General features: G+C 39.4%; 1 protein-coding gene across 7 annotated transcripts in view; it reads left to right on the top strand.

Moving 5' to 3' along the window:
- The window catches only part of RALGAPA2 (Ral GTPase activating protein catalytic subunit alpha 2), a 326207-nt gene that overhangs the window by 207660 nt on the left and 105183 nt on the right, over positions 1 to 13364 (top strand). For 5 of the 7 annotated variants that reach the window (XR_010138774.1, XM_054541632.2, XM_054541631.2 and 2 more), the window contains 3 exons: positions 1008 to 1131; positions 3032 to 3187; positions 11992 to 12150. Coding sequence is in view for 6 of the 7 variants with exons in the window: in XM_054541632.2 (XP_054397607.2) it covers positions 1008 to 1131; positions 3032 to 3187; positions 11992 to 12150 (439 nt within the window). In the remaining variant the exon portion in view is untranslated. Of the gene's footprint in view, positions 1 to 1007; positions 1132 to 1368; positions 1589 to 3031; positions 3188 to 11991; positions 12151 to 13364 lie in introns of those variants that run through there. The other 2 variants (XM_054541634.2, XM_054541635.2) reach the window with 2 other exon arrangements.

Below are 13364 nucleotides of genomic sequence, written 5' to 3'. Positions count from 1 at the left end.
CTCTTGAATGATTGGGCTAGGGAATGAATGATTCACAATCAAAGCTCTGTTTAAATAAGAACAGTGTTTTCATCTCTAAACTATCACCAAATGCTTGGTATAGGCCCAGGTATTTTGTCGCTTTACTCCAGGGTATAATTTGTAGAAACTTATTATTAATGCATTCAAATGTATCACCATATATCTGCTCAGTGTAACAGAGACTTAACTGAACACCTACTATATGCAAAGCAGTATGCTAGATGTGCAAAAGAGAAAATGGCAGGGCTTCTTTTTTCAAAGTACACATCACTTTTGCTTGATTTAATACCAGAGTATCCAAGATCTATGTTGGAACAAGCAGATGAAGGGTTTATATGGCTAAAAGGGCTTCCACTAAATGGCTTTCCACCCTGTCAGGCACCCTCAGAATAGTCAGAGTACAGGAGTTGGTAAACCCCTTCATGAAGAAAATACCTAAGTGTGTTCATTTGGAAGGATATTCTTTTTCTCATAAAATCATGGCATATTTTATAGTTCCAATCACAGAGCCACCCAGTAGCCTTAAAGTGTAGAGTTAAATATGGACAGTCACATAGATCTATTCACAATTTATAAGTATTTGAAATACTTTAAAAGATTTTTTTTACCAAAAACAGAGAACTTACCAAATGATGTGCCCCAGCCTGCTGGTCAGTGTATCTTATGTCTGAGGGTATGGTCTCAGGAAGCAGATGGCCTTGCAACAGTTCCCATCCCCTGCTTGCTGGATGTGCTTTTTGTTTCACTTTCTGTGCCTTCTTTCAACCACCTCTACTAGGGAGGTGATAATAATACTCATCTGTTTAGCACGGTTTTGAAGAATAAATGAGACCATGTGTCAGACCATCTCAGAACACTGACTAACCCCTAGCAGGTTCTCAGTAAATGTAAGCTCAGTGGTAGAAGTCATGCTGGTGGTATTGATAGTAGTGAAGTAAAATTTTACATATAAGAATTCTAACTCCTTTAAATTTAAAAATTTATAGCCGTGAGACACACAAAATCGCAGTGTTTTACATTGCTGAAGGTCAAGAAGACAAGTGTTCAATCCTCTCTAATGAAAGAGGAAGCCAAGCATATGAAGACTTTGTTGCTGGACTTGGATGGGAGGTAATGCATTTCATTCAGTAGGTGTTTACTGACCAGCGCTGTTTAAAGATGTGTCCAAACTAGACATTGTATAAGCTTTTACGTGTGCTTTTGCATTCGAATATAGCATAGGTAGAGTTCTGGAATTGAAGAATTTATTGGATTTGACATCTATTAGTTGCTTGTCAGTATTTAATACATGAACTTTTGTTTTCCTTTAACTTTACTCTTAATATTTTTTCATTTGCTTTTTATCAGAACTGAATAGTCAGATGGGCTCTCCCAGCCATAGACAGTTTGTAGTAAGAGAAGACAAATGTGGGCAGAGAAGCAATGGCTTTGGCCACAGTATGGAGATTGAAGAAGAAGTCAATGACTTGATGGGTGAAAAGATGAAGAAAGAGTTGGATGAAGTCAAAAGTTGCAATGAAAATATAATATAATAGCCATGATGGTTTAGCTATCAACCTATTTCCCTAAGGTAGATCTCAGGATGATTGATGTTGAAAAAGTTTATTTTTTTCTTTATTAAATGTTACTCTGACATACAGACATATATACATTTATACACACATACACACCTTCCCCCAAAAACATAAACCTAAAAAAAAAAATTCCTAGAATCTGAAAGAATTAGGAGTAGTTAAAATGGAAATCAACATATCTAAAATAATTTACTTCTTTTTTTCTTTTTTTTTTTTTTTGTCTTTTCTTAGACAGAGTCTTGCTCTTTCACCAGGCTGGAGTGCAGTCGCACGATCTCGGCTCACTGCAACCTCCACCTCCCGGGTTCAAGCGATTCTCCTGCCTCAGCCTCCCAAGTAGCTGGGACTACCACGCCCAGCTAATTTTTTTTGTATTTTTAGTAGAGATGGTATTTCACCATGTTGGCCACGATGGTCTTGATCTCTTAACCTCGTGATTCACCTGCCTCAGCCTCCCAAAGTGCTGGGATTACCTGGCCAATTTCCTTATTTTTTATTAGTTTCTTGAGTACCTGTGCTGTGAAAAACTCTCTGAGTACCTTTGAGAGCTCAGTGCTAGCAAGGGGACTAAGGCAGGGATGGGGACAGGGTAAGAGTACATCAGAGTCAAAATGACATCCTTACTAAGAAGGCAAGTAGGTTTGCATCTAACAGTTACTGTACTTCCAGTAAATCATTGTTCTCACTAGTAAGGCTACTTCTAATTTGTCATAGAATATAGTTATTATTTAATATATTTTTAAGCCATACATTATCAATTAGAGTTTTGAGAGCATATGTTTACTGTATTTGGCACAGAAGAGATTCTCCTATTTTTTTTTTCATATGTGTTAGAATAGGTATTTTACTGAAAGAATACTAGTTTATGACAAGTTAAAAATTTTGGATAAAGGCACTAAGAAGTGAACACTCATGCCGTAACTTTAAAATGAATTATGACTCATAAACTTTCGGCAGTGGTGTAAAGTGGTTGTTCAACCCTTTTGAAAGGCAGTTTAGCAAGGATTGCTAAATATTTTTAATATTGGTACCTTTTGACCCAACATCTTAGAAAAACACTCCTTTGAGTGTGCTTTGTGATTTGAAAAAGCAGAAACCCCCAAAATCCATCAATAGGGAACCTATGTATACACACACATATATGCATATATACACATACATTTATACATACAGGTGGGAAAAAAGTTAGAGATTATATACCAAAAGTTTGGTAGTGGTTTTATTCAGTTGATATGATTGTAGAGCACTTTCATTTTTAATGTTTTTTGTTTCTTTAACATTTTAATCTGGTCTAACTTTGTATTACATTTGTTTGTAATCAGAAAGAAAGATATAAAAATGAAAATAATTTATTTTTTTCTGAATTCACAGTCCTGCTTAGTGAAAGAGCAGCTCATTTTTGATCCTCACTCTTTATTCTTTGTGACCTTTGTCAGGTGGATCTCTCCACCCACTGTGGGTTCATGGGTGGCCTTCAGCGCAATGGCAGCACCGGGCAGACAGCCCCTTACTATGCTACCTCGACTGTGGAAGTGATTTTCCACGTTTCCACTCGAATGCCGTCAGACTCAGATGATTCCCTCACCAAAAAGGTAAGGGGTCTCCTTGGGCACCGTTCTTAGCTGCCCTGGTTTGTAGGTCAGGCTCTCCTAGGACAGACAAATACGAGGGTAGAACGCACACTGAGATAGTTTCTCTGAACTCTACAACCCTGAGATTAAGGTTTAGGAAAAGAAAGCATCTTAAATGTTACTACTTTTGGATCTTCCCTCCCATGAATATTACCTGATGGAAAATGACATTTTTGATCTCACAGATTGTCAAAGGTTACAAAATATGATAACCCTGTACTGGTGGGGCTCTGGGAAAGCAGGCCCCTCTGAGGCTTGTTGCGGGTCGATTTGGCAGCATTTGTCAACATAAGTGCAGGTGTGCAGCTGCCCAGCCGCCCCACTGTTGCCCCTTACCTTTTATTCTTTAACTTGCCTTGTGGCCAGTTTTCCTTAGAATTCAAAGGAAACCTTATCCACCCCTGAGGAACCTCTCCCAGGGAACTTGGCCTTTGCTTTCCAACCTGCAGGATGTTTGCCTCAGGCAACCCTGTGTTAACAGTGAGGAACGCCTTAAAAGAAGAGGCAGTTAACTCTGGGAAGGAAGCCTCTAATCAGATCCGCTTCCAGATGAGGAGAATGTCTCAGAGCAACTGTGATATGCACTCACCTGGCCTGCTAGCAGGTGGGGAACCTAGAATCCCCACCTTACTCTCTCCCTACCACATAAATGCAAGGGACTGAGGGCAGCACCTCATGTGCTTACCAAGGCTGGCCACTGGAGAGTCTACTGTGGTGGTTATAGCCAGGCCCCAGTGACAGGCAGACCAGGGATCAGATGTATATTCAGTTATTTCATCAACCTGTGCCTCAGTTTTTCATCTGTTAAGTGAGATTAAAAACACAGCCTATGTTACAGGGTTGTTGAGTGAAGTAAATGAGATAATTCCTATAAAATTGCTTAGCACGGTGCCTGGGAAGATGTCTCTGACCATCATCCCTCATTATTGCCCATTGGTCTAATTGATTCTTTTTTTTCCCCTGCCCCATTAGCCAGATGCTTTATATTGGCCGATTGGCCTCACTGTACCTGCTTTATTTCTTTATTGTACAGTTTTGCTTTTTCACCACTGCAGCCACAGATGTCTGGACTATATACAGGCATACCTTGTTTCATTGTGCAGCACTTTATTACACTTCACAGGTATTACATTTTTTACAAATTGGATATTTGTGGCAACCCTTAAACAAGTCTATTGACACCATTTTTCTAACAGCAGATGCTCATTTGTGTCTCTGTCTTGTTTTGTAATTTTCACAATATTCTAACTTTATTATTATTATTATTATCTCATATGGTGATCTGTAATCAGTGATCTTTGATGTTGCTATTGTAATTGTTTTGGGGCACCACAAACTGCCCTTCTAAGATGGCAAACTTAATTCATACATGTTGGGTGTGTTCTGACTGATCCACCCACCAGCCATTCCCCTATGTATCTTCCACTCCTTGGGCCTTTCTATTCCCTGAGCACAATAGTAGTGAAATTAGGCCAATTAATAACCCCTTGATGGCCTCAAAGTATTCAAGTGAAAGGAAAAGTTGGATGTCTCTCACTTGAAATCAAAAGCTGGGAATGATTAGAAGCCATGTTGAAAGCTGAGATAGGCCAAAAGCTAGACCTCTTTAACCAAACATTTACCCAAGTTTTGAACATAAAGGAAAAGTTTTTGAAGGAAATTAAAAGTGCTACTCCAGTGAAAACATGAATGATAAAGAAAACGAAATAGCCTTATTGCTGATATGGAGAAAGTTTTGGTGGTCTGAACAGATCAAACCAGCCACAACATTCCCTTAAGCCAGAGCCTAATCCAGAGCAAGGCCCTACACTGTTAAATTTTATGAAGGCTGAGAGAGGTGAGGAAGCTGCAGAAGAAAAGTTTGAAGCTTCCCGAGGTTGGTTCATGAAGTTTCATAAAACGAAAGCACAAGGTGAAGCATCAAGTGCTCATGTAGAAGCTGCAGCTTATCCGGAAGATCTAGCTAAGATCACTGATGGAGGTGGCTACACTAAACAACAGATTTTCAGTGTAGTAAAAACAGCCTTCTATTGGAAGAAGGTTCTATCTACCACTTTCATAACTAGAGAGGAAAAGTTAATGCATGGTTTCAAAGCTTCAAAGGAACAGACTGACTCTCTTGTTAGGGCTAATGCAGCTGGTAACTTTAAGTTGAAGCCAGTGCTCATTTACCATTCCCCAAATTCTACGGCCCTTAAACGTTATGTTAAATCTACTCTACCTGTGCTCTATAAATGGAAAAACGAAACCAGGATGATAGCACGTCTGTTTAGAGCATGGCTTACTGAAGATTTAAAGCCCACTGTTGAGACCTACTACTCAGAATAAAATATTTATTTCAGAGTATTACTGCTCATTGACAGTGTACCTCATCACTCAAGAGCTCTGAAGGAGATGTAGTGTTGTTTTTCATGCCTGCTAACACAATATCCATATTCTGCAACCCACAGATCAAGGAGTAATTTCAACTTTCAAGTCTTACTATTTAAGAACTTTCATAAGGCTATGGCTGTCATAGGGAGTGAGTTCTCTGATGGATCTGGCAAAGAACATTGAAAACCTTCTGGAACGGATTCACCATTCTAGATGCCGTTAGGAACATTCTTGATTCATGGGAGCAGATCAAGATATCAAGATTCACAGGAGTTTGGATAAAGTAGAGTCCCACCCTCATGGATGACTTTAGAAGATTCAAGACTTCAGTGAAGGAAGTCACTGCACATGTATCAGAAATAGCAAGAGAACTAGAATTAGAAATGCAGACTGAAGATGTAGCTGAATTACTGCAATGTCATGATAAAATTTGACCGGATGAAAAGTTGCTTCTTATGGATAAGCAAAGAAAGTGGGTTTCTTGAGAAGGAATCTGTTCTCAGAGATGATGCTATGAACATTGTTGAAATTACAACAAAGGATTTAGAATATTCCATAAATTTAATTGGTAAAGCAGTGACAGGGTTTGAAAATATTACTCCAATTTCAAAAGAAGTTCTACTGTGGGCAAAATGCTGTCAGACACCATCACATGTTACAGAGAAATCTTTCATGAAAGGAAGAGTCAATCAATGTGGCAATTTCATTATCTTACCTTAAGAAAGTGCCACAGCCACCCAAGCCTTCAGCAACCACCACCCTGATCAATCAGCAACCAACAACATCAAGGCAAAACCCTATACCAGCAAAAAAAGACTACAAGTCACTGAAGCCTCAGATAATCATTAGCATTTTTTAGCAATAAAATTTTTTTATTAATATATGTATGTTAAGAAATAATGCTATTGCACATTTAATAGACTATAGTAAACATAAGTTTTATGCACACTGCTTTCCCAGTGCACACAAAAGTTTGTATGATTTGCTTTATTGCAATATCTATATTTGCAATATCTAAAAAACCTATTGCAGATATGTCTGAAACCAAGCCTATAATATCTCTGAGGTGTGCCTGTATATGATGGGCAACAGTGCATGTGAAACATCAGAACTCAAGTCATGGCCCAATTACAGACAACTTTCGTGGTGATCAAGTGTCTCAGATGTAGAAAGCACAATTTGCATTCAAAAACTCAGCAGCCTTTCCCTCTCCTGCCCCAGCATGCTATAATGACCTCCTGGGGGTGGCAGTACTACAGCCAGAAGCACTGACCATGTGCTGGTTCCCACAGGTCTTGGAGGAGCTGCCTCAGTGTTGGGTTTTGATGGCTGCCCCTGGCTGTAGAGCTGTCAGCAAAGGGAACTTTGCCCTCCAAGAATTCACCAGGATCTCAGACTCTAGTGTAGCTTACCAGGATCCTAAGCTGGGCTCACACATCTTTTTTATTTGCAGTACGTTGTAAATTGTTTCTGCTTTGCAAATGTGTCACCATATTCTATAATTTTCTTATGACTGAGAATTATTTTGTTAAAAGATAAAATTTATATGTAAAATATTTTTTTAAATTATTTCTTAAGTAAAGTAGGACTGTTTTTTCTTTTTGAGAAAAGACATGTTTTCTTGATAAAATGCCAGGCTGTAAATAATGTTCTAAGACTTGGCCTGGTTGAATGATTCCCTACTGTAATAATCAAAATTCAGCTGATACCTTTTGCAGCTCTAAGATTTAGCATCATTAGTGATAAACTCTCTTTATCAGATGTCTCACAGCTAGACTAAAAATCAGTCACAGTAACAGCAGCCCACAGTTCCTTGTCTTATTCTAACTAAATTGTCCCTAACAGCTTAAAAATGAGCTGCAAAATTCTAAAGTGATTCATGCTCTCTTCTGCCCCCATCATGGGGGGACTTTTTCAATTCTGCAATCCGGTTGCAACCCCATACTGAACTCTTGATCCTTCACTGCAGAAATTTGTTAGCTCTAGCTAGATTAGATTTTTCACAGCTAATCTAACTGCTGTAGGGGTTTGCAGAGTGGGGACAGAGCTGTGCTATTGGATTTGTCCAATTCATTTGACTCCAGGACTATAATTGCACTTATGTCTTACAAGGCTTTTATAGCCTCAGGCTGGCCAGCCACATAAAAAACAAATTGGCAGTGATACAGTACGAGTGAAAAGGGATGAAAGGCCCACATTATCAGTCTCCAGGCAGCGCTGTTCTGGCAGGAAGTTTCTTGGTTAATTTACAAATAAAACTTAGATTTTAGGATGGGCACACTGTCAGCTGAACAATGGGGATGTCAGGCCTGACTGTTACTTAGTAAAAGTAGCAGCCGGGCCCACTGAAGAGCAGGAATTCTTCAATCAAACAGACGACTCCTTCTGGAGCCAGCTGGCGATGTAATGCAATTAGTCGAGAAAGGAGGTCAGCCTATTAGGTGTGTACCATGACCAGTGTCACCAGTGGCGTGCAGCCTGGCAGCAGCAACAGACAGAATGGCTTAGGCAAAGGGACTTTAAAACTCTGTTAGGATGAAAAGTTGTGGGGCCGGGATTGATTTCTTAAGACTTGAAATCTGAGCATTTGTTCTGAGCCTGGTAACTCTCCAGCCGTTCTGGAGCCTGTTGTGCAGTTGAAGGAGTAGCTAACATAAACGCCGGCTCCATTCCAGAAGGAGACTCATCATTCTTCCCCAGTTACACAGGAACCAGATCAACTTGACTTGTGTGCACTCACCAAACTCACTGGTGGGTTTCTAATTTGAGGGCCTCTAATCCCAGTTCTTCAGTCCTCACAAGATGATGTCTCTATGATGGACTCTTCTTTAAATTGGGCAGCATTTTGAGCTATCCACAGTATTCCGTGTGTTCTGACCACTTTGAGCTATCCAGAGTATTCCATATGTTCTGACCACTTTGAGCTATCCACAGTATTCCGTATGTTCTGACCACTTTGAGCTATCCACAGTATTCCGTATGTTCTGACCACTTTGAGCTATCCACGGTATTCCATGTGTTCTGACCACTTTGAGCTATCCACAGTATTCCGTGTGTTCTGACCACTTTGAGCTATCCAGAGTATTCCATATGTTCTGACCACTTTGAGCTATCCACAGTATTCCGTATGTTCTGACCACTTTGAGCTATCCACAGTATTCCGTATGTTCTGACCACTTTGAGCTATCCACGGTATTCTATGTGTTCTGACCACTTTGAGCTATCCACAGTATTCCGTGTGTTCTGACCACTTTGAGCTATCCACGGTATTCCGTGTGTTCTGACCACTTTGAGCTATCCACAGTATTCCGTGTGTTCTGACCACTTTGAGCCATCCAGAGTATTCCGTGTGTTCTGACCGCTTTGAGCCATCCAGAGTATTCCGTATGTTCTGACCACTTTGAGCTATCCACAGTATTCCGTATGTTCTGACCACTTTGAGCTATCCACAGTATTCCGTATGTTCTGACCACTTTGAGCTATCCAGAGTATTCCGTATGTTCTGACCACTTTGAGCTATCCACGGTATTCCGTATGTTCTGACCACTTTGAGCTATCCACGGTATTCTATGTGTTCTGACCACTTTGAGCCATCCGTATGTTCTGACATGCTTGACAGTTTGCCCAGATGAATTTTATTTATTTTACCTACCTGTTTTCTTATAGGCAAAAGAAGGCATATTTTGCCCTTTGCTCCAGATTTATCAGCCAGTTGCCCCCATGGCCTTAGCTTTTAGTTTTGTGATTTAGCTAATTAAACTGTGACATATCCAGAAGTCTGAGTCACGTGCCGCTGAAAGCAGCTATGAGAAGATGAATATCATATCATTACCACACAAAAATAGCTCTTCCTTAATTACAGAATTGCCACACTGGGAGGATGGGTCTGTTAGTGTGAAACTACCCTCCCTTGCTGTAGTTCTGAGAATACAGATGCAAGTAAAATTAAGAGATACTTACTTAGGTTATGTAATTGAGTAACCCAATTTGAAATGGGAAAGTAACTACAAAACTTCAATAATCACGGTATTACCTCACAGTCAATGTTTTGCAACTAATACTTGTGGATCAAAAGGAGCTATCATAGATACTAGAGCACCAACATCGGGTGGTGGCAGCACGTTTGAGGGGTGTTTAGTAGGTGAGTGTTTCCATTCAGACATTTGTGCAAGCATTATACCAAGGGACCCAGAGCCACCCTGAAGCTGGCTGTCTTTGCAGGGTGAGGGCTGTAAGTGTGAACTCTGGGACAGCCCCAGTTCTCACAGTTACCTTCTGCAGGTCTCAATTCCCCCTACAGTTCCAGTTAGATACTATTCATATTTCCCTGAAAACATACCTGTATTAGGTATGTACCTATATTGGTGATGCTGGCTACCGTGTTTTCACTTCAAAAGGACTGAATTTTAGGAGTGTATTGTAATGTCTTTGCATGTTTTATTAAAAAGGAAAAAGAAAAAGAAAAGCTGTAGCAAATATAGGAATGGAGAAATATAAAGAGATGTTCAGCACTACTAGGAGGCCCAGGGTTGTATTTTTTTTAAAACTATGTAAGGTGTTGGCTATACCTTTTGCCTGCTATTCTTTTATATGGGAAGGAGGAAGGAAAAAAATGATGTACTGGGTAATTTTGCCATTAGAAAGTCGTAGATGCCATTAAATTGTTCTGGATCATCGTGACTTGTGCTCAGCACCCGCAGTTGCATTTGTCCCAGAGCCCACATTCAAACACAGTTGAATCATGCACCCTTCAGTATAGGTACAATGGTATAGGCACAGGTCACTTTTTAAATAATTGGCCTGTACAGTCATTCCCAGAAGTATGAGAGAGTGAAGAATAAACAGGCATTGCAACAGATGAGCTTCCTTTTGTAACCCTATAAATAGAAGAGAGGCTATGTTGGGGTCACCTCAGATTTTCTTTTTGTGGTCAAATAGTCTAAAGAAAACTGTATTTATGCTAACACGTTTTAAATACATAGTATTCCAGAACATCTTTTTTAAAAAAACTTTAAGACAAAACTAAAAATGTTAAATTTGACACATCTCTATTTTATTAAACTGCTTCTGAATTTAGTCATTTTTAATGTTCATCTGTTAGATAAGGAAGCAAGAAATACTTGTTCATGGTGCCGGAGAGCATCCTTCTGCAGTTCCATGTGAGAGAACGAGAATCTCAAATTCCCAGAAGATGTCAGAGGGCCTTACCAGCCTTTGTGGTTTCAGAACTTCAATTCTGGCCAACATTTTAATCTTCATAATCTAGTTTCTTTTAGTCACACTTTGATTCTTTGTCACTTAAATGATTTCATGTGCAGCTTTCTCCAGCTTGAGATGGTACAGTCATCGTGCAGGAGATTGATCAAGGGTATTCTTACACTTGACAGAGCCTGGGCCTGAAAGAACTCTCAAGGGGTCTTGTTTTGGACATCTTTCTAGTAAGGTCTCCTCAAAGATGCCAGGAGTCTGTGATTTGCTTTTGTTCTTTACAGCCTCTTTGTGTATAAGACGATAAAACAAGTGGGCTACACTACTAAGCAATGACAGTAAAGTAACTTTGGGTGCAGGCTTAGGTAGCTTTGAAACAGTGGAAATGGCCCTGAATTGGAAGCCCCAGTGCATGTCCCGGGCCCACTCTGCTGCTGCTACTCACGCATCCTCGGGTAGGTGGTGCCTTCACCTTCCTGAGCGCCCATTTCTTTTTTGTACAATAAGATGAAGATGATGTCATCTACCTCAGAGAGTTAGTGGGAAGATTAAATGAGATAGTATGTGTGAACATGTCTTCCATACAGTAAGCACTCTTTACATGCTAGGTAGGAGTATTCTTATCAGACTTAAGCAATAGTTATTCATTTCCTAAGCAAAGGTAATTTTATATATCCTTTTCTTAAAGGTTTGTCACAAATCTAGTTTCTTATACATTTGGTAACAATTGTGTTGCAATGGCTTATGTTCTCTTATGTTCATATTCTTATTTTCATAATAACCATTGAATTGAGAGTCTTATAAAGCACAACTGCAATGTGGAATAAAAGACGCGTGTTGTTAATTGTTTAGAAACATATTCAGCAACATAAAGCATAGGACTCTGATGCAGGAGTAAAATTCCATTAGAAAATAAATTCTTACAAAGGCCTCAGCCCCATCCAGCTGTAATGTGCCTGTGAAGCTCACATGCCTTATCTCAGTACCAACACATTAAGAAGACAGGCTGTGTTTTTATGCACTTGTGCTTTTTAAAATACTCACAGAAGAACATCAGTGTTGTAGCCTTTTTTGGTAGTGAAATTTTTTTGGCCTTTGAGTTTTATAATTCAATTTGTAAGCCATGACCCCTCATAAACTGCTGTTATCACCCCGATTAATAAAGAGCCAATTTGCTGTTGCAGCTTCGTCACTTGGGGAATGACGAGGTCCATATCGTCTGGTCTGAACACTCCAGAGACTACCGCAGGGGTATTATCCCAACCGCCTTTGGAGATGTTTCAATCATTATTTACCCAATGAAGAATCACATGTTCTTCATCGCGATAACGAAGAAACCTGAGGTACGTTTTCATTGCATTGTTGTACTGACTCATAAAGCATTTGCCATGTGATTCACTGTCATTGAAAATCAGTGATCAAATGTGTTAAAGGGGGCTCTCATCCAGTTGTTGAATGTCTTACATATATCTGAATTATGCATGCTTTATAGGAATTAAATATGAATTGGGATTTCCAAAGAATTTTTCATCATGAGCACAAAATTTTATTATTGTATTACTAGGCCTCTTTGGAAATTATAATGTCAAATTTATTATTTTGTAAATGTTTTAAGTTTTCTAAATTTTGTACTTTTGAAAAATTGTAGCTTGAAATTTTGGGTATGTTGATTAATAATAAGAGTTGAAGGAACCCCATATCACATCTAGCATTTTGTGGAGAACCGTGGGTAAGGAATCCAGCCTTGCTTGGTGTACGGGCACTTGCAAAGCCTCTGACTGTGCTAATGGGGTCAATCCTGCAGAATTGCAGGCATGTCCACGAAGAGGCCGGGCCTCTGGAGCACGGCCCACGTGATGAGTTTCAACAATTGGAGCACCTTGCAGCAGAATCAATTCAGCCATGTCAATTGGTATTGATCATGGGAAGAGCTGGAACAATCCAATGATCTGTGTGCTGTGTACTAAATTGGCTGCAGTTTCGATCCTTGTCATACCTTTAGTGGTATTTTAGCCATGCTTTATGTAGAGACTTGTTTTTGTTTTAGAATTACTAATAGAAGGGTGTTTTTAAAGTTCTTAAATTAAACATTAGCATATTAAGCCATCCCTCAAGAGGAATGACTTTGTGTTTTTCAGCTTGATAGTAAGTATAATCTTCATTTTCATTTCAAGTTGTTCTCCTGAAGGAGCTGAAAGTTACGCTTCTGAAAACTCTCTTTTAAAGCTTTGAAATAATAGGCAACAGACTTATTGTTCATATTGGGATTTATGACCTAATCTAAAGGGTTAGAGTTGTGAGGATTAAATGAGCTAATAAGTAGAAAGTGCTTCCAACAGTGCCTGGTCCAGAGTAAAAGCTACTTAAGTGTTAGCTATTATTATTATTATTGTTGCTGTTGTTTTTTGTTATTATTACTATGGAGAGAGAATACTTAATGAATTCCAAGTTTAACATGCTTATTATTCTCAGAATAGATGCCTTGTGGGTCAACTCCTGAATTTATAAAAGTCCCATTCTGGCTGTTGCAAAGCCTGACATAAAGGGAACCCTCTTT

The sequence above is a fragment of the Pongo abelii genome, chromosome 21, assembly GCF_028885655.2.
Source record: "Pongo abelii isolate AG06213 chromosome 21, NHGRI_mPonAbe1-v2.0_pri, whole genome shotgun sequence".
Classification (NCBI taxonomy): domain Eukaryota; kingdom Metazoa; phylum Chordata; class Mammalia; order Primates; family Hominidae; genus Pongo; species Pongo abelii.
The sequence above is the reverse complement of the archived record's forward strand: the minus strand, read 5'-3'. Positions and strand labels throughout refer to the sequence as shown.